This window comes from Schistocerca serialis, chromosome 4, assembly GCF_023864345.2.
Source record: "Schistocerca serialis cubense isolate TAMUIC-IGC-003099 chromosome 4, iqSchSeri2.2, whole genome shotgun sequence".
NCBI classification, from domain to species: domain Eukaryota; kingdom Metazoa; phylum Arthropoda; class Insecta; order Orthoptera; family Acrididae; genus Schistocerca; species Schistocerca serialis.
In genome coordinates this window covers 779,852,163-779,874,183 of record NC_064641.1, presented here as the reverse complement: position 1 = coordinate 779,874,183, position 22,021 = coordinate 779,852,163, and the positions used below count along the sequence as shown (strand labels likewise).

Below are 22,021 nucleotides of genomic sequence, written 5' to 3'. Positions count from 1 at the left end.
GTACATTTAAAGGCTTCGAAAGGATTGCCATTAGCAAGGTATTGTAGTGTAACAGATACACTCTGAAAAATGGCTCTGAGCACTATGGGACTTAACAGCTGTGGTCATCAGTCCCCTAGAACTTAGAACTAGTTAAACCTAACTAACCTAAGGACAACACACACATCCAAGCCCGAGGCAGGATTCGAACCTGCGACCGTAGCAGTCACGCGGTTCCGGACTGCGCGCCTAGAACCGCTAGACCACCGCGGCCGGTGATACACTCTGAGTCGGTAGAATTGCGTCTCACTGCAGACAACTCAGACAACTGGGTAAAACCATTTCTAACAATGTATCAAATGTTGGGCATCAACACTTTCGTTCAACATCAAATCTCTCAACAAGTTTTCGTCACTGAATCTTCGATGCTTCTTATACAATTTTCACCCACCTTATCTGCTTGCCACAAAGTAGAACAATTATTACAACAGCGTTGTGATCATCCAACTATCCGAACGAGATTAAATATTGCTAATTTTTCTGCTAGGTCAAGGAAGAACTTCAGTAATATTACACACTAAATGAAGATCGGGGGAGGGGGGGGGGGGGGGGGCGGCGCTGAGGGAAAAGACATGTATGATGGATCGGACAAAGATGAGAGGAAATCTGCGGGCCTCCCCCTTAAAAGAGCGGAAGCGGCGGAAAACAAATTTCGATGGCCGGACAGGGATTAATTCCGCAGCCCTCTCAAATGCTAGTCCAGTAGCTGGCTACTTGCGCGACATCTACAGTATACCGCGCGGTGTTGCTCCGTAAACCGTAAATTGGTCATCGTCGACCATGTAATACAACGTCTAACGTCTTTCGGTGAAGTACCTGTTAATTTGCGTCTACTGTTGCTGCAGTGCATGCAGGATATCTACCGCTGGAATGTTTTTGCCGCAAGCACCTATCAGTCAGCTTACATGATCAATAACTAATTGCTATCGTGCTGGACCGCCTGCAGCGTAATTATGCATTCGGGCGGTTCAGGCTGCTTTACATGTAGTCAATTTTAAATCATGCAAGCTTGTGTAAGCATGTTTGAGCGCGTGTGCCTACAATGTGCAGGTTTGTACAAGCAAACGTCAGTTCTGAGGCAAGCTTCATAGGGTCACTGTGTGCAACAACATCTGGCAAATGATGCGCAAATTGCTGGAAACGTTTAATGAATTACACGAAAGATAGCCTTGACGATGAAACAGACTCTGTCACAAACAACCAGTTATTAAAGGCTCCTAGAACCAACTGCAGGAGAGGAGAAAAACAAATTAATCTGGCTGAGAAAGAGTTGAAGTTTTACGCCAGCACTCGTGTATTACAGATGTGAATAGAATAGTACCTGAAGTCTTCATAGCCCCTTCACACGACAAATGGTAATATTGTTTCAGTCTTTAATGTGTGACAATATCATACTTTCTACTCGAAGATGTGGGGAGTAATAAGGGGTTCAAATACGTTCCCCTACAGACGCATTTCACAGGCCAATCTTTACCTCAAGAACCATGGTTCAAATGGCTCTGAGCACTATGGGACTCAACATCTTAGGTCGTAAGTCCCCTAGAACTTAGAACTACTTAAACCTAACTAACCTAAGGACATCACACACACCCATGCCCGAGGCAGGATTCGAACCTGCGACCGTAGCGGTCCCGCGGTTCCGGACTGCAGCGCCAGATCCGCACGGCCACCGCGGCCGGCCCTCAAGAACCATGTTTCTTCTTTTTTATTTCGCGTCACGGTTGCAAAGCCGGTCAAAATTAACATTTACTCATCGTGCGAACTCTACATATTCGAAGCACGAACTGACGTTTGTATGCAAGCATGCTTGAGCTATGTGCCTGCTTGCACAAAACGCATGATAAAGCAGTATGCATCCCCCTTGACGCCGCTTTAATAGCAACTCACTTGTCTCAATCGACTAGTCGTAAGTCAAATCTCACTTGTCTCAATCGATTACTCGTAAGTCTACTGCAGCGCCCCTGGCTTTTTATTCCTGCGCTCTCTCTTCTGTCACAAGTGGCAGTTCCGTTTACACAACACCGCCAAAAGTGTGCGTGTTGTTTATGCATACTGTAGGCTTTTTCTTCATCCAGGTACTGCAAAACATAAGTATCTTTTACCTTTCAGATGTTCTGTCGCTCTTGTGGATGAACTACTAGTAGGAAAAATAACAGGTCATCGAGTAACCTTCGCAATATGTCACAAAAACAAAGTAAACATCAGAATAAAGATTAAGAAGGCACAAAAGCCATTATTGTGACAGGAGTGAGTTCGAATACAATAGGGTAATTCCCTCCCTATGTTACCAGACGAAGTCACAGTCGCCTGTTTCAGCTCATGCGCAGTCTGCAGCACAATCAAGAATTCAGATCTCCACAATCGGCACAGTCAGCTAATCACTTACGTCACTGAAATCCATTCGCGAAGCAGTTGGCGGCTGATTTACGCACACGACGCGCACCTAAAACGTGTAGTCTATTTTGGCCAGAAAGTCGGGGTATATGTGCAGTACAAGGCACCACACACGAACGACGGGTCCCAGCGATCCTTCACATACGATATCGCTCCAGTCGGTCAGTCGCATCGAGCCCGCCACACACGAGGGATTTGCCAAGCAATCTCCACCAGCGTTACGAACGCCGCCATGTCTAGATTCAGCTATGGAAAATTAACTATGTTACGGAGCAATGGAAATTAATCTCCGTAGCTCTACGAGTACTTAAAAACGGGGGAGGGGAGGGGGAGACTATTGTAGTTAGTGAAACTTGTTTTGAAACTCTTTTCTTGGGAACTGTAAGTTACTTCTCAGAATACATAAATCTTTTCACTAAAGCAAAGAGGGTTGTTTAGATGTTTCGCGTGCTAATACAATTCTTTTTTCGGTTATTACTCCTCCGTTCCTTTCTTATACATCACGCCTGTAGCTAAACTGCGAGTATTTTCTTAATTTATTTTGTTAGCTCGATGAGTGTATATGACTGTAAATAGCAGCACTGCTGATTACCATTTTCTTGCTATAAATTATATGGAGGAGGGTAGGATTGTATGAAAATGGAACTGAAAATAGCTATATAATATATTTGTCCTGAACATTTACTGTCCACGTAATATTACCGTACGTCATTCTGGTTTTTAAAGTTAAAAATTTTAATAATGCGTGTAATTGTTGTATCAATAAACCGGAATCACGAGATGGGAGCCCAGTATATTGTGACTATTACTATGAACTCCCCAACAAATCTACTTCTACGACAGAATCTTCAAAATGCTTATCAATGCAAAATTGTAGGTATATTTCGTATTACTTCTCAATATAAATGGCAACTTGGCCTCTACTTCACTTCAAGAGTCGGTTGTGGTCCCTGAATAACTTAGAATTCTAACGCAAAGTTCTAACAAGGTGAGCAAGGCGAAACGAAACAAAATAATACCACCAAAAGACGATTAATAACTAGACAAACGGGTCGTAACCAGACTGCCGAACATCGCACGTGATTCATCAGATTGCAAGGGATTTCCACGCGATTAACGATCCGCACCACACACATGCGATCTATTAGGAAGTGATAAGTCATGGGATAGCAATATGCACGTATATTCGTACAGATGGCGGCAGTAACGCATACATAAGATTTAAAAGGACGGTGCATTGACGGAGCTGTCATTCATACTCATGAGCTCCATGTGAAAAGATTTCAGATGGTCGGACGACGGGAATCAATGGGCTTTGTACGAGGAATGGTAGTTGGAGCTAGACGCATGGGACAATCCATTTCGAAAAATCGAGAGAATTCATGATTTCGAAAGCCACAGTGTCAAGATTGTGCCGAGAATACCAAATTTCATCACGGACAACGCAGTAGCCGACGACGCTAGAGTTGTCAGTGGTAACAGACAAGTAAAACTGCGTGAAATAACCGCAGAAATCAATGTGGGGTGTTCGACGAAGGTATCTCTTTGGACAGTGCGCCGAAATTTCGAGTTAATGGCCTACAACAACAGACCACCGACGCGAGTGTCTCTACTAGCAGGACATCATCTGCAGCGCCTCTCCGAGGCTCGTGACCATAAAAAAAAAAGTTCAAATGGCTCTGAGCACTATGGGACTTAATATCTGAGGTCATTAGTCCCCTAGAACTTAGAACTACTTAAACCTAGCTAACCTAAGGACATTACACACATCCATGCCCGAGGCAGGATTCGAACCTGGGACCGTAGCGGTCACGCAGTTCCAGACTGAAGCGCCTAGAACCGCTCGGCCACAACGGCCGGCGTGACCATATCGGGATGAGTCCCGCTTTTAGTTGGTAAGAGCTGATGGCATGTGGCCCTGAAGCAATAGACCCAAGTTGTCAACAAGGCACTATGTAAGCTGGTGGTGGTTCCATAACGGTTTTGCTGTATTTACAAGGATGACTATGCGCCATGTGACCGGGACATAATTGTGCGCGATTGGTTTGAAGAACATTCTTGACAATTATAACCAATGATCTGGCCATCCAGGTTGCCAGACATGGGACGTAATCCAGAGGTCAGTTCGTGCACAGAATCCAGCACCGGCAACACTTTCGCAATTATAGATAGCTATAGAGGCAGTATGGCTCAGTATTTCTGCAGGGGACTTCAACGACTTGTCCATGCCACGTCGAGTTGCTGCACTACATCGGATAAGAGGTGGTCTGAAACGATATAATGAGGTATCCCATGACTTAACGTTACCTCAGTGTAATGCGGTTATTGCGATCAGTCGCTTGTATTAGGGGTCATTTGCGGAATCCGCGTTGCCGTTGTTAACGATTCGCGCGTGGAAATGATAGGGAGTCGGATGAGGGAAGCCAGACTCTTTACCAGTTCGTAATTTCCTGTGGCAAATGAAGTTAGGCGGTATTTTGTTTCACTAGCAACAATTTAATCTTGGATCGCGAACATACCACAATCTCGTAAATAGGGATATATTCGAGGGGGAAAAAGGGGGACAAATATTTGTGCCTACAAATATTATAAGACTGAACCATTCTGAGATCGAATTTCCAACAGCAGCATGCAACGGAAGAACCGCGGACACGGTACTTAAGCCAAAGCCGCTCCTCAAAACGGTCTTTAAAGAGTGAACAAAAAAAAGTCAGAGCTGTTCCCTAGCGGGGTAAACATCGCGCGGAAACTGCAACGTGCCGCTCTGGAAATGTCTCGTCACATTGCGAGGTGAAAATGTGGTGGCTGTGCGCCAAGCGACGCGCGCCGGCAGCTTGAGCGTGATGTTTCGCAGCGATTACACTGCCTGCGGCAGGTGTTGCAGTGCGCCCTCTTCGTTCCTGGGCTCACATGGCAGTCAGATTGGGCCCGGCAGTGCGGGGTCTGGCCAGGTATACCTGTGCCTGGGCGACTTGCCGCGCTGGTCAGCGTTGCCAAGGCTAACCGCTGCGCCGGCGGACAATTACCCGCTGACACGCCACCTCGCAGCTGCCTTCGCAAGCAACACACCGGCCAGCTCCGCCTTACAACCTCTCTCTTCCATTGGGTGGACCTCGCGCTGGTCGTCATTTCGTCAACGGAGCACAGATTAGGACAGGTTGCAGTTATGGTCGCTGCACTTCGATGAACAGAATCAACACAGTGGGTTATTATTTGTTTATTTGCCACGTCTTCACTCCATGCCCTTAAATATTTTACGTAGTTTGCTGTACTGAGTCAAGAACATGTCATCACTGGAAACAAACCGCAACTACAGCATTCGTGTTATTATTATTTCAAATGACTCCGCGATTAGACTCTAAAAACAGCTGCAAACAACGCAGCCTCCTGATCGCAACGAAGTCTTTCGACGCAAAAGCAGGAGGATGAGATTGGTGTTTAAAAGTCCCGTCGACAACGAGGTCATTTAGAGACGGAGAAAAACGATCCGATTAGGGAAGTTCGATCGGCCATGCTCTTTCAAGGGAGCCATCCTGCCATTTGCCATAAGCCATTTATAGAAATCACGGAAAATCTAAATATTGATAGCCGGATGCACGTTTGAACCGCAGTCCTCCAGAAAGCGAGTCCAGTGTGCTAACCTCTACGCTCCCTCGCTCGGTCCGACGTAAAAGTAACTTCGGGCGTGTCCCAGGGATTGTCATAGGACCATTACTTTTCTTTCTTACGAGTCGTCAGGCGCAATTTCCCCTGATGTGTAGATATCTGCAATTTCGCATTTGCAATTTGTACCTGCGGTCAGCCCAAACAAAGACCTCTCATCACGTCTTTCACGCGACGTCCAGTGTCGACAGAAAGTGTTTATTTCCCATTACAAACAGAATGGTTTTGAAAGCTGGATTCTGTATGTCCATTTGAAAGAGTGGCACCAAAATTAGTCTAGTGCAATATTTATTTCGACGATATGTATTAACAGGGACAGTAAAACACGATTAATAGCCAGTACTCAAGCAGCAATTAAGTAGCGCTGCTGCATGGCAGTAGAAGCCAGCGCCCGCCAGAACGGTGCTGTCGCTTCTGAAGTGGTGGTGGTTCTGCGTGTTTTACTGTCCCTGTTAATACATAATGATAAAAGAAATATCGCGTTAGACAAATCTGGGATCGCTCTGTCGAAATGGTACGTAAAATTCCGTTTTAAAAACCATTTTCTTTGTAACGAGAAACAAATCTACTCCTGAATGAAATATTCACTCTGCAGCGGAGTGTGCGCTGATTTTGAAACTTCCTGGCAGATTAAAACTGTATGCCGGACCGAGACTCGAACTCGGGACCGTTGCCTCGAACTCGGGACCTTTGCCTTTTGCGGGCAAGTGCTCTACAAACTGAGCTACCCAAGCACGACTCAAGGTAGGAGACAAGGTACTGGCGGAAGTAAAGCTGTGAGGACGGGTCGTGAGTCGTGCTCGGGTAGCTCAGTTTGTAGAGCACTTGCCCGCGAAAGGCAAAGGTCCCGAGTTCGAGGCAAAGGTCCCGAGTTCGAGTCTCGGTCCGGCACACAGTTTTAATCTGCCAGGAAGTTTCAGAATCTACTCTTTCCGTCCTTGCTGGACATCGCATGAAAGACGTGATGAGCAATATATGGACTGACTCCAGCAACACACTGCAAAAGTGAAACAGCAGATATCTTCCGGAACACCAGAGACAAACCGCCACATGACTCTCAGGAGAGACATCCGGTATATATTAATAAACTAGCAGATAACGTCGGAAGTTCGATGATCTTTATCGCGGATAATGCTATTGTATAAAGAGCAGTCGCGACGCTAGAAAACTGCAGCAAAATGCGGGAAGACTTGCACAGGATCGACGCTTGGTGCAGAGCGGCAATTCATCCTCAACATAAACAAATGTAATTTTGCTGTCAACGCATAGACAGAAAGACCATTTACAGTATTATTAAACAATTGCAGAAGAGTCACAGGAAGCAGTCACTTCCATGAAATATCTGCACATCTCACGAAAAGACCATGAAGATAGAATTGCAGTCGTTCCCAAGAACCATAAGCGAGTGGGACAGGAAAAGATGGGAGTGATAGTGCTACAAAAAATACGCACCGCTAAATACCGTAAGGTGGGTTGCGGGGGATACATTAGATGTAGCCTTGACTCAGGTTCTTTTCGGCAGACACAGTGGCAAGTAGGTGGTCGCGAATCAGATTTATAATGGATTATGTTCCTTTTTATTCCCGAATGTTGTTATCCAGGAAACTGGCCTTCAGGAATCACGTACGACATTCAGCAGTCTATCGAGGAGAGGAATAGCTGTCGTAATGAATTGACCCTACTTGGGTCATGCAAAGCTTTTGATTCAGTTTTACTTTCTTCAGTCAATTTTGTTCCTGTTTTGTTCGCAGTTTCGTTCTCCGACCGCAATTTCCACCTGACAGTTATTTGTCTGAACGAGTTCCCGTCTAAAGCTTCTCGGGAACGTATCTGAGCTCCTTGTACATAATTTTTGATTAGTTAAAATGCAGGATGTACGGCTTGTTGATGGGAATCTGTGGATTTGGCCATAAAATTTCTGGCTTTTCGAATGTCTCAGCCGTGAGGTTAGGGTGTCAGTGGCTATTGCTATGCCGTCTGCAAACGCTGGGCAGTCCACTTCGGCCCTATTGCCCTTTTTGTCTCCCCACGTTCGACCTTGATAACCCCATTTTCTCGTTTATTGCATTTTACTGTATGATCACTTGGTCCAGCGCTACGTTCAACAAAGCACTGGTATTGATCTCAATGTCTTTAGATAGTGCTCATATGAAACTTCGCCGTACTGGATGTGGCGTTAAGTTTTAGTGAAGTGCCGCCTAGCCGTGTGTCCGTCAAGGTTGGAAGAATCTTGACGAACACACGGCTATGCGGCACTACACGATTGAGTTTTATACCTTCGAGAAGTCCGCGAAGGTTAGTGCCGTCTTGTTCTTAAAGGCCCTAAATCCTAATTGTTGTTTCAGAATAAAAATCTGGATAAACTTACGTAATGGACTCCACACGCATTTCCCTAATTTACATATGATATGTGTATATAATAAGCATCAATGCAATCGTCTGAGAATTATCTGTTTTCAGATATAGGTTTCCTGAATTCACCTAGAAGTTTTTGGCTTTTATTGCGAAAAATGAGTTAAATGTGGCGCGAACGTAGACATCAGGCCACACTACGAATCAATCTTTACCACAAACTTTATTTTGCTTTCACGTGAGTTGGCTTCGCTAAATTATCACCTTCGAACCTAACCTTGACCTCAGGGTTGAGTCAGGGGCGGCTTGTCACTCCAGGCAATATTTTGGGAGGGGGGAGTCCACCACCAAACTCCAGCCAGTATTTGTTCTACACCACCTCTTCTCTTCCTAAAGCCCGCTTGATAGTTTCCAACTGTACTTTCTATGTTGTTCAGCGTTAACATATGTGGAATATCGATTGTAGAACCTACAATACGACAGCTTGACCCGCGTTCCAGAATTGATAATAGTAAAACAGAAGTGATTTCAGGCGTTCCCCAAGGCAGTGTTATAGGCCCTTTGCTGTTCCTTATCTATATAAACGATTTGGGAGACAATCTGAGCAGCCGTCTTAAGTTGTTTGCAGATGACGCCGTCGTTTATCGACTAATAAAGTCATCAGAAGATCAAAACAAACTGGAAAACGATTTAGAAAAAATATCTGAATGGCGCGAGAAGTGGCAGTTGATCCTAAATAACGAAAAGTGTGAGGTCATCCACACGAGTGCTAAAAGGAACTCAAACTTCGGTTACACGATAAATCAGTCTAATCTAAAAGCTGTAACTTCAATTAAATACCTAGCTATTACAATTACGAACAACTTATATTGGAAGGAACACATAGAAAATCTTGTGGGAAAGGCTACCCAAGGACTGCGTTTTATTGGCGGGACACTTAGAAAATGTAACAGACCTACTAAGGAGACTGCCTACACTACGTTTGTCCATCCTCTTTTAGAATACCGCTGCGCGGTGTGGGATCCTTACCAGGTAGGACTGACGGAGTACTCAGAAAAAGTTCAAAGGAAGGCAGCACGTTTTGTATTATCGCGCAATATGGGAGAGAGTGTCACTGAAATACAGGATTTGGGATGGACATCATTAAAACAAAGGCGTTTTTCGTTGCGGAGCAATCTTCTCATGAAATTCCAATTACCAACTTTCTCCTCCGAATGCGAAAATATTTTGTTGACACCGACCTACATACGGCGGAACGATCACCACGATAAAATAAGGGAAATCAGAGCTTGTGCGGAAAGATACAGGTGCTCATTCTTTCCGCGCGCTATACGAGATTGGAATAATAGAGAATTGTGAAGGTGGTTCAATGAACCCTCTGCCAGGCACTTAAATGTGATTTGCAGAGTATCATTATGACAAACCAGAAGCGTTACTAGGAAATCGGTTTGAAAGCCCATGTGAACGTAGTGAGAGCAGCTGCGTTTCCAGCGAGCCAGGCAGGCAGGGCAACGCGAGGCGGCTACGTCCGTCGGCCAGTGGCGGGCAGGCAGTGCCCCGGTGACCGGCGCATGGGCAGCTGTTTACGCGAGCGTGGCACGAAGCGTCGCGCCCACGCGCTCACGACGTCATACGCCAGCGCTGTGGAGCGCGATTACCACTGCTCTGCTGCTTGCCTTCTACTCCATCGCCATCGCTACACCCACCACGTTCCAGCGCAGCGTTCACAGCAACCCGTACTAACGACGCGCTGCTCGACCTTGTCTTCCTCGTCCATAAGTACTAAAAAAAAATATGGTGCAAATGGCTCTGAGCACTATGGGACTCAACTGCTGAGGTCATTAGTCCCCTAGAACTTAGAACTAGTTAAACCTAACTAACCTAAGGACATCACAAACATCCATGCCCGAGGCAGGATTCGAACCTGCGACCGTAGCGGTCTTGCGGTTCCAGACTGCAGCGCCTTTAACCGCACGGCCACTTCGGCCAGCCCATAAGTACTAAAATTCAGTAAGCAAACTGGACGAAAATTCAGTAAAGAGCAGCAGATATTACGTTAATGCCGTGTAACATCACATCTAGCCTTGATAATGGCCCCAATTCGGTGGAATAGTAAATATCAGTTATGCCCTACCCAGCTGAAGCCACTCTTTGATGGTGAAGAGCACATAGACCTACAAAACTGCGTGCGTGTAAGTTTTCCATCGGTCTCACGGCCGTTGGCATGTACGGCCCAGAAACAATTGAAATGGTCCACGCCGTAGGGGGGAGCGTTATGATCTGGCGAACGTTTTCATGAGGTTCCCTGGGTGATTTCGTCATTCTGGAAGGCACAAGGGATCAACACAAGTATGCATCTACAGAGGGGTCGGAAAAAATGTATCCACTGTTTTAAAGTCCATAATTTGCAAACTAATTGACAGAGTTGTCTCATTATTGGTGAAAGTGTAGCTTAAAGTTCAGCTTAAAGATATCACTGTAGGTGTTCGAAATTGTCACCATTAACATCCACACACAAACGATGCCGCCGAATTGCAGCACGAACTACTGACTGCAACGTGTTCCATTGGATATTTGCACATGAATGTACGATGGATTCTCGAAGTTCATCCGATGTGCGTGGCTTTTGTCGATAAACGACGTCCTTTAGTGTTCCCCACAGGTAAACGTCTAGAGGAGTTAGGTCTGGGGAACGTGGTGGATACTCCACAGCACCTCTATGGCCTATGGCAGATTTTCGTCGAGATACGCCCTAACACGATTTTGGTAGTGGGCTGGGGCACCATCTTGTTGAAAGTAAACTCTTCCGTCTCCACACAAGTCTTGGATGGCAGGTAAAATGGATGTCTGAAGCTTCTGAAGGTACACCTGACCGGTAACTGTGCCGGTGGAAGATGGATAGGCCGTAGAAGTGCTGTGGAGTATCCACCAAGTTCCCCAGACCTTTTACCTGTTGGCAACACTAAAGGACGTCGTTTATCGACAAAAGCCACGCGCATCGGATGAACTTCGAGAATCCATCGCACATTCATTTGTAAATATCCAACTGAACACGTTGCAGTCAGTAGTTCGTGCTGCAGTTCGGCGGCATCGGTTGTGTGTGGATGTTAATGGTCACCATTTCGAACACCTACAGTTATATCTTTAAGTTGGACTTTAAGCTACACTTTCAGCAAAAATGAGAAAACTCCGTGAATTAGTTTGCCAGTTATGGACTTTTAAACAGTGGATACATTGTTTTTGGACCTATCTGTATGTTGGGGACCATGTCCACCTCTATATGCAATTTGTTTTTTACTAGGCACGATGGCACCTATCAGCAGAACAATGCAACGTGTCATGAAGCCTGCAGTGTACGTGAGTGGTTCTAAGAGCATCACTATGCGTTTACCGTACTCCCCTGATCATCCAATCTAGAATCTAAATCTAATCGACGGGACCACGTCGATTGGGCTGTCTGCACCATGGATCCTCAGCCGAAACACCTACCGCAGCAGGCCACGGCACGCTTGAAATAATCGAATCCTTCCTGAAGAATACACCAAAACCAGATCATAAAGGACGAGTACATGTATGTTAGGGAGATTTATCAGAGAGACTGTATGCGAAAAATTGGGCCCATTTTCCTACGCATACTGACCAAACAACATCAGAATCAAAGCCATCAAAACTGAAGTTTGCACGGAAAACAGAAAACGTAGTGAAACAGCGTGGGCGTACAAGAGATGCAAAATGCCACTACCATGTACCCGTACAACACAGTCAAAATTATGTTTAGACAGTGAAACACAAATTTGTATTTGATAGGAAGGAATATTCCGTTGGTAGTTATGTGAGGCAACATACAGAGCATAAATTGCAAAATGTAATGTGCTGAAGTGGTATTTTAGTTCTTGTTGAGGTAGGCCTTGGGTGAAATTTGAACTAATTTAGAAACCTTTTCCGCTGTCGTGCCCCAGAAAATAATGAAAGGTAAAAGATGTTTATCGTTTACGTCTATTTCAGGCACTTAAACTTCAGCATTTGCCATGACGTTTTAATTTACTACATCTTCACTTCTAGCTCTAGTCATCACTTTTTGCAGACAGTGTCCACATATATCACTGAATGTAGATGCAAAATTATATCCTTGTACGGTACAAAGCTCAGGAGATATGATGTCATAAACACTGAGATGCGTGGAAACTAGCTTTTCCCCAAAATGGGTCGCAAATTACCCAGGCTAAATTCATTCAGAGTTACATAATGAGAGCACCTACGTACTCCTAGCGAACTTTAAACATAGTTTCAAATCTAAATATTTTCCGCTTGCATGCTTAACGTCAAATATATAAAAAATTAACTCACATGAAATGTGATCATAAATTTGATGCTGTTTTTATACACGCGATTTCGCTACTACAGTCCTTACATGCTCATTTCATTTCATACTGCTTTGCAACGTTAACCGCAGATATGTAATCGTAGTGACTTGGTCAAGCAGTACACTACTAATACTGTATTCGAACATTATGGGTTCGTTTTTCCTACTCATCTGCATTGACTTTCATATTTTGGTCATCCATTGGCCATTTTCATAAGCCATACATATTATGCAGCATGTAGTGAACAGAGCGTCCATGACATGCATGATTCTTTAAGGAATCGGTGGTGGTGGTTTACTGGTACAGGATGGGGCAAATAAAAGTTGCCTGGAGAACAGCGTTCCAGACAACAAAGAAACATAGCACCGGAAAGGAAATACGGTGCTAACCTAACAGATGTTTAAAGTGACCACCATTCATCTATTGGCACTTCTGGGCTCTGGCAGCAAGTTGCTGAAGGCAGATCGAATCTGGACTGCAGTCTCATCCGAAATGTTCTGCTGCAGTTCTTGAAGACTATATGAGGGTTGTTGCACCACACCCTAGACTTGAGGGCTTCCCACACAAAGTAAGTGCACACTGAGAGATAAGGAGACCCGGGCGGCCAGCTAGGGCCGCGACCTGACTGGCCTCTGCTAACGACTCTGCCATGCGTGAAGATTGTGTAAATGTGCTGCGAAGTTCGTCCGGCTATATGGGTAGTCGCTCCTTCTTGTCGGAAGTAAGCTTCGATCATTTCCTCTTCCTTTAATGTTGCTACGAATGGTTTCAAAATGCTAAGGCCACTTTTATTTGCCCTACTGTGTATAAATTCTGACTAGGACAATATTTAATACTGAAGTCAATGGTAGTTCATAACGACACATCCGCAACTATCTTCCGAAACCGTGTTTACTGGAAGGTGTTATTTTCTATTTCGTCTGTGTCAGTTTTCGCTACTAATTGATACATCCCGTATACCAGTTTTGCACTTGACGGCCTAAGCGGCCGCTAGCGTCGCTTGATTCTTAAACCGGTACTGCGCACACGCAACCACAAGCTTGACAAGTTTGCAATATCAAACAATTTTCCCCCTCCACACAGTCAAACCATGCTTGTACAACGATCGGTTTGTGCCTAGAACATGTCGAGCTCGGATGGAACGGTACGATTGCTCTTCTCTTGCTATGTGAAATAAGACGGATGAGAAGCGTGGTGTGCTGGCCTGTATACGAAAAAGCAATCGTGGTGCGCTATAATCGCCGCACACATATATTATGCAACAGAGACACTTACTTTCTGAGTACCAGTGAGAACCATTCAGGGTATACATGCACCGATATCGAGAAAGGTTCTCATTGCTCTGGATTACTAAGGCGGTGAAATCCAACATTATATACAAGCAGTCTACGTATTTTCCATGATAAAGTTAGTTTTTGCTGGTTATTTGCGAAACAAATTAACCATTTAGCTCTAAGCTGATAACAACAGAAAACTTTTTTAAAAAAAAAGAAAAATAGATAAGGTTCGATGTTCGACGGACGAAAAGGTAATTTAACGCGGAGCGCAGGCTCAGATTGGGGGAAGGAAATCGGAAGGAAATTGGCTGAAACCCTTTTTAAAGGAAGCATCCCAGCTTTTGACTTACGTTATTTAAGAAAAAACTGAAATCCTACGTTATTTAAGGAAAAACTGAAATCCTATATTTGGGTGGCCGGGGACTTAAACGACAAAAATATTGTAAACTGAAAAAAAAAGACTAATAACATGCAATCACAGTTCGACTTTTTAGCAACATGCGAAAAATCTGTGACTCCAAATGAACGAAACGTATTTTTTGGGCCTTTGATCCGAAACCTAAAACAAGGAGACTCTGGTGCACGAAGATCGAAAAGGAAACGAAATAGACACACGACCAGATATATACTAACCCAGAACATCAACGGAACAACTATAGTGTCATTTTGGACCTTCCGAGATGAGAATCAAGGCAACTGGTCGGATGGTAATTACACAGTGAGCTGAAAACAACTGGCTTGAACGGCGAAAAAAATGATCGACTGCCACAATAGTTATAAGTTTATAATCGTCCTTAGATAGCTGACAAGATTAAGAAGGTAAATAAATGATGATGATGACGACGACGACGATTGGGTTCTAGCTTGGTGGAAGCCTTTCGATTTGACATCGCGTTAGCAACTTATTTTGTTAAATAATTTACCATATGGAGCCACGAAGTTGTTAGGATCCCGCCAGACATTTACACACTAGAAAAATCTGAGGTGATTAGCGGGAATTGAGCCCGGGAACTCTGTCCCAGTAGCTGGTGAGGGTAACTACTACACTATGTAATGAAATGTCTTATCGTCGAATACAACGTCGTCTGCAACGCATAATCCCTATAACATTGTCATTATTTTGTAACAGATTGCACAGCTGAAACTGAGCAGCCCTCAAAGGTTTGCCCCCAGCAATGTGTTGTGTAAGTAGAACAGCGCATGCGCTATTCCGGCTCGCAAGTCTGCTGTGGCTAATCAGACGCACGTTGGCGTTCGCAGGTTCGGAGTGCCTCAAAGCGTGGCGCAAACTACGAAACTGCTACATGAACGCCATCAAGCGACGGAGGTTCAGCAGCAAGGCCACACACGCCAACAAGAAGTACACCAAGTGGAAGTTCGAGGACGAGATGTCCTTCCTGCTGCCCTACATGCTCAGTGGCAGGTAAGTGTGCCTGCTGCTCGCTGCACGCAGCGGCAATTTTCTCGCGACACACACACACACACACACACACACACACACACACACACACACACACACACACCTTACACATTTTTGGCTGAACTGGAACAATACTAACTTAGAAATTAAAGGTATACCAAGCTCACGATTATCCGGACTGACGCGAAACCGAGATTTCATGGATAAAATTGAAAAACATAACCCAAAATACACAAGCTCCTACGGGAAAGTATTCTTTACTGTGCCTACAAAGCGTGCTTTATGTCGCATCTGGGAGACCACTGCGAAATTTAAGCTTTCTCAGAGGTAATCGTTATATATAAAATCTGTATTGTTAAACGGCTTAAATGGTGCAAAATGTCAGCTACAGGTTGCCTATGTCACGGGTTGATTTTCATACAGTGACAAAATTTAAATAGTGTTATAATCTACTCATTAAGAGATACAATCTTATGTTAAAGGTTTAACACAATATGGCAAGTATTAAAATTAGAAACCGCGGGTACGCCTTGAGGCAGCGTAACTGAAGGCGCCCAAATTGCCCCACGCATATTCATACAGTATTTGAAAAAGAGTGCAGTTGACAACTTCCGGCAAACTTTACACATAATTCCAAACGTTTTCTCGTTGACACCCTCCACCTGCGCACACACACACACACACACACACACACACACACACACACACACACACACACACATATAATGAAAGGGAAACATTCTTATCGTTTCCTAAATTTCCGCTGTTCAGCATCAGACATGATGTTTTAATTTATTACTTGTTCATTACTAACTTTACAATCAGTATTCACATATACCACTGAATGTAAATTCATAAATATAACATTGAACGACAAGTACACAGACGGAAGCCCGCCCGGTTGGCCGTGCGGTCTAACGCACGGCTTTCCGGGCGGGAAGGAGTGCCTGGTCCCCGGCACGAATGCGCCCGGCGGGTATGTGTCGAGGTCCGGTGAACCGACCAGTCTGTGGATGGTTTTTAGGCTGGTTCCCCTTATTCCGCCTCAGCTACAATATGTCGGCGAATGCTGCGCAAACAAGTTCTCCACGTACGCGTACACCATCATTACTCTACCACGCAAACATAGAGGTTACACTCGTCTGGTGTGAGAAGTTCCCTGGGGGGGGGGGGGGGCCCACCAGGGGCCGAACCGCACAATAACCCTGGGTTCGGTGTGGGGCGGCGGAGGGGTGAAGTGGACTGCGGTAGTTGTCGTAGGGTTGCGGACCACTGCGGCTGCGGCGGGGACGGAGCCTCTCCGTAGTTTCTAGGTCCCCGGTTAACATAACACAACATAACATTACGTGATAAGTCACAAATCTGGAGGCTATAAATTCAACTAAATACTTAGGGATTACAATTACATATAACCTAAATTGGAACGATCACATAAATAATATTGTGGGTAGAGCAATCCAAAGACTGCGATTCATTGGCAGAACACTTGGAAGGTGCAACAGGTCTACCAAAGAGATTGCTTGCACTACGCTTGTCCGCCCTATTCTGGAGTATTGCTGTGCGGTGTGGGATCCGCATCAGGTGGGACTGACGGATGACGTTGAGGGGGTACAAATAGGGGCAGCTCGTTTTGTATTATCGCGAAATAGGGGAGATAGTGTCACAGACAAGATACATGAATTCGAGTGGCAATCATTAAAACAAGGGCGTTTTTCGTTGCGACGGGATCTCCTCATGAGGTTTCGATCATCAGTTTTCTCCTCCGATTGCGAAAAGATTCTGTTGGCACCCACCTGCATGGGGAGAAATGATCATCACGATAAAATAAGAGAAATCAGGGCTCGCACAGAAAAATTTGGGTGCTCGTTTTTCCCGCGTGCCGTTCGAGAGTGGCACGGAGGAGAGACGGCGTGAGGATGGTTCATTGAACCCTCTGCCGGGCACTTGATTGTGAATAGCAAATGGCTGGCTCTGAGCACTATGGGACTCAACTACTGAGGTCATTAGTCCCCTAAAACTTAGAACTAGTGAAACCTAACTAACCTAAGGATATCACAAACATCCATGCCCGAGGCAGGATTCGAACCTGCGACCGTAGCGGTCTTGCGGTTCCAGACTGCAGCGCCTTTAACCGCACGGCCACTTCGGCGGATGTGAATAGCAGAGTAATCTCGTAGACGTATACGAACATAACATAACACCGACGGAAAAAAGTCGCAACACCGAAAAATAATTAGTGTAGAGTGATATAATTTCGGGAATACATTTGTATAGATAACACATTTAAGTGATTAACATTATGCTAGCATGTGAACGTGCATGCATTGGGTTGTGTAGGTGCCGGATGTCAGTTTGTGGGACAGTGTTCCATGCCTGTTGCACTTGGTCGGTCAGTACACGGACGGTTAATGCTGGTTAGGGATCACGCTGGTCATCCGATGATATCCCATATGTGCTCGTTTGGAGACAGATCTGGTGATCGAGAAGGCCAGAGCAACATGTAGACATTCTATAGAGCAATTTGGGCTACAACAGCGGTATTTTGGCGAGCGTTGTCCTCTTGCTGTTCACGAATGGCAGCACAACAGGTAGATCACCAGACTGACGTACAAATTTTCAGTCAGGGTGCGCGGGATAACCACGAGAGTGCTCTGCTGTCGAACGAAATTGCACTCCAGACCATACCTCCGGGTTTATGTCCAGTGTATCTAGCATGCAGACAGGTTGGTTGCAGGCGCTCACTTGGCCTCCTCCTACCCAACACACGACCACCACTGGCACCGACGCAGAACTGGCGTCCATCATCAGAAAACACAACAGACCTCCACCTTGTCCTCCAATGAGCTCTCGCTTGACACCGCTGAAGTCGCAAATGGCTGTGGTTTGTGGAATGCAAGCTGCAGGGCTTTTGGCTCGGAGCTGACTTTGAAGTAACCGATTTGTTACAGTGCGTTGTCAGCTGCTGCTCAAGTTGCTGCTGCAGATGCAGTACGACGCGCCAGAGTTTTACGCCAAACACGATGGTCTTTCCTCTCGATTGTGCCAAGTGGCCGCCTGAAGCCCTGTCTTCTTGCGACCATAAGTTCTCGCGAATACCGCTACCACGAATCATGTACAGTGGCTACATTCCTGCCAAGTATTTCTGCAATATCACAAATTCAAACTAAGTCAGGTGTTGATAACAGCGTCTCTGTTGCCTTAAAGGCATTCTTGACTAATATCAATCCATCACGTCCAGTCTCAAAGGTAACTAACGCACACAACCGTTACAGCGTGTATTTAAAGCAAACTTGATCTGCATCCTCATAATGCCCACTCTTATGCGACTGGCGCAAAATCTGAAGACATCATCTTTCAGATGTAGAAACAAGCCTATCTACTTTCGTTTATCTCGCACAAATGCTTCTTGGGGTTGCGATTCTTTTTTTCCGCCAGTATAATCCAGCAGATATTACATTTATGCATGGGAGTCCGATTCTTTACAGAATCGGGGATAGGGTTACTTGACTACACCTAAAACATTGTATTTCGGATCACTTACTTTCAATTCACTTTCGGGAAGTATTTTTTCCTTTTTTTTCTTCTTTTTCTGTCTTTTCTTTTTCTCTACCAATTGTTCTAATTTTCTGGAGAGTTAAAACGTAGCTACACAGTGAAAATTCGTTTGTATTACATACTGTAATATCACATCGATGCATTTCAGTGTCTTTGTGCGCGCTGTAACTGTTCCTCGATCACATAGTCTCCGCTCTCTTCCTTTAACCAACACAGTTTCTTCATTATATTCGCGTCACCTAGCTGCTCCAGTCTCGGTTAATAGGCATCAGTATTTAATCTCTCGAGACTTTTTAAATTCTTCTGGGCCTGCAGCGTTATATATGTCTTTTAAGGACATTATGTGTACATTAAGCCAAAACGCTGCTTTGTGTCTTCACAACCATAAAATATGTTTCACAAGATTGGTCTGATGAGTAGCTCTATCACATTCCTTATTACTACAACCTTCAAACCATCTTTCAGCGGAGGATGTTGCACTGCCTTCGGCAATGATACAAGAGTGACATGCATATTCAAAACATAATATTCGTACTGATTACAACAGGATACTTCAGGTTTGGTTTATTATTTCTTCAAAAGTTGCGGTACTATGTACGGATAATTCGCAAAGTGGATAACCCTCTGCCGGATAATCTAGACCTAACGCTCGCTATAATTCCTTAAGTGACCAAGTGTATCAGGAACTCGTCTTGAATTGTAAGGTAAATGCTTGATCTAGAAATACCATCCTAGATAATTTCTCTAGACGCAATACCAGTGTGGTTCAAAGGAAAAGGAAATTTTTTAAATGTCATCGTGCTTTCAGCTATTGGTGTTTTATTTTACGATTGCAATTTCGGCATTAATCCGTTTTTAAGCATGTACAAATAACAATACAACGCAATGAGCAAATGTCGTAGATCCTTGAAAACTGCATAAAGCCGAAATTGCATCGTAAAATAAAACACTAACAGCTGAAAGCAATGGAAACGACATTGTAACATTCTGCCATCCTCACTGTGTGGGAAAACCTTCAAGTATAACTTTTTCCACTCTTCCAGCTGGTACTATTCCTGTAGGTGTCAATATACTATTTATATTTCCAGAAATCCACAGCTCGTGGTCTAGGGGTTAGGGTTGCTGTCTCTGAATCACGGGGTGACGGGTTCGATACCCGACCGGGATGCGATTTTCTCTGTCCGGACACTGGGTGTTTGTGTTGTCCTCATCGTTTCATCATCATTCATGAAAGTGGCGAGATTGGACCAAGTAAAGGCTGCGAATTTGTATGGGCGCTGATAACCGCAGAGTTGAGCGCTCAATTCGAAACACCATCATCATCATCATCATCATCATTTGTGAGAGTGACTAGATTGGATTGTGAAAAAGAAAATGTACAGTGAAAAACAATTAGTACTTTGTACGGGTGCTGATTAATGCGCAGTGTAGCGCCCCACAAACCAAACATCATATTTCCAGAAGACTATGGAGCCCTGATGTGAACCAAAGTCGCTGGTATGGATAAGAGGGTGCCAAAAGAATGATAATGGTCGCCTAACATAGTGGAGGAGAAGCTGGAACGTGAGGCAAACAGATTGCTATTTCTTCAGAGTTCAGCGTCTGCTGGATGAAAATAGTGTATGTGAGAAAACGAATGTAGTGAGGGTGCTACACGTCTCCAAACTTACGTTCTGTTCTTCTGACGAAGCTGTCTTCTCTAGGATTATATAAGGAGCTCTCAAAGGGACAAAGTGCCTTATTGTCTAACGAATCTGCTCCACATATAAATGTAGAGAGGAAATACAATTAATTAAAAGTTTCTGTAGAGATCGCACGTTTGCCTACCGTCATCTGTGTATTACAATGCTTAATTTCTATCGTTTGGCAACCGGGAGTCACAGGAAGTAACTCAGATGCAAATCGCACTAACGCTTCAAAAGAGGTGCTTATATTATAATTCCAGCTTATATTATAATTCCAGTCGCAAGGGATTTTTTTTCTTATGACCTCAGATTGGTTATTATACCATTTATATCAGATCTGATTATATAGTAGTTCCAGTTGCATAAATACCTATTTGCACGTATTTGGCTCCAAGGCCATTCTCAACCTATCAGCAATCACTTAACCTGAATATAAAGACATATGACAAATATTTTACAATGAACTAATAGCAAGCATATATACATGGTAAAACTATGAGTGATGTTTTATTACATCACAACTCGTTAGAATGAAACTTCCTCGCAGATTAAAACCGTGTGCCGGATTGAGGCTTGAACCCGGGACCTTTGTCTTTCACGGGCAAGTGCTCTACAAATGTGCTCGGTTAGCTCAGTCGATAGAGAACTTGCCCGCCAAAGATAAAGGTCCCGGGCACACAGTTTTAATCTGCCACGAGGTTTCATATCAATGGCCACTGATGAGTGAAAAATTCATTCTGGAAATCGTTATAATGTTTAAATAAAGCGTGTACACAGTAAGGACAAATTTTATACGTTTTTCTGTGAATGTGTTTTACTTTAAAACATTGTGATGAGTTCTCATGAAACATATTCATTCATTTCTTCATATATACACGTGTTCTTCTATACGTACTAGATGAACACAGTAAGTTTTCTGATCACAGCTGCGGATGACTTATGTACAACGTGAGGTTTTTGTTGGACAAAATAAATTAATTAAATTCCTGTAGTTCACTTTAGGAACAAACGAATTATATACATGGTAACTAAGGTTCGTGTTATGGGAAGGTTAGATTTTCTGCACAGATAAAAATTGTGTTTTGGGATGCTGAAATGCATAATTACATTTACCGATAGAAATGTTATGTAATCCTGATTTTACTATGTCTTTACTTAGTCTGGTCAGCAATCCTCCTTGTTCTGAACAACAGTCGAATTACGGCTAATAACTGGAACTCGCAAAAGATATGGGTAGTCTAAAGTTAGAGGACTGTCCTACACATCCTGAAA

At 44.3% G+C, this 22,021-nt stretch overlaps 2 protein-coding genes across 3 annotated transcripts in view; one reads left to right on the top strand and one right to left on the bottom strand.

The window, feature by feature from the left end:
* Positions 1 to 22,021, bottom strand: part of LOC126473351 (DENN domain-containing protein 5B) — a 483,519-nt gene that overhangs the window by 199,161 nt on the left and 262,337 nt on the right. The window lies entirely within an intron of this gene.
* Positions 1 to 22,021, top strand: part of LOC126473352 (uncharacterized) — a 46,527-nt gene that overhangs the window by 12,580 nt on the left and 11,926 nt on the right. Inside the window, exon 2 of the mRNA XM_050100351.1 lies at positions 15,350 to 15,512. Within this exon, the coding sequence (XP_049956308.1) occupies positions 15,350 to 15,512 (163 nt within the window). The remainder of the gene's footprint in view (positions 1 to 15,349; positions 15,513 to 22,021) is intronic.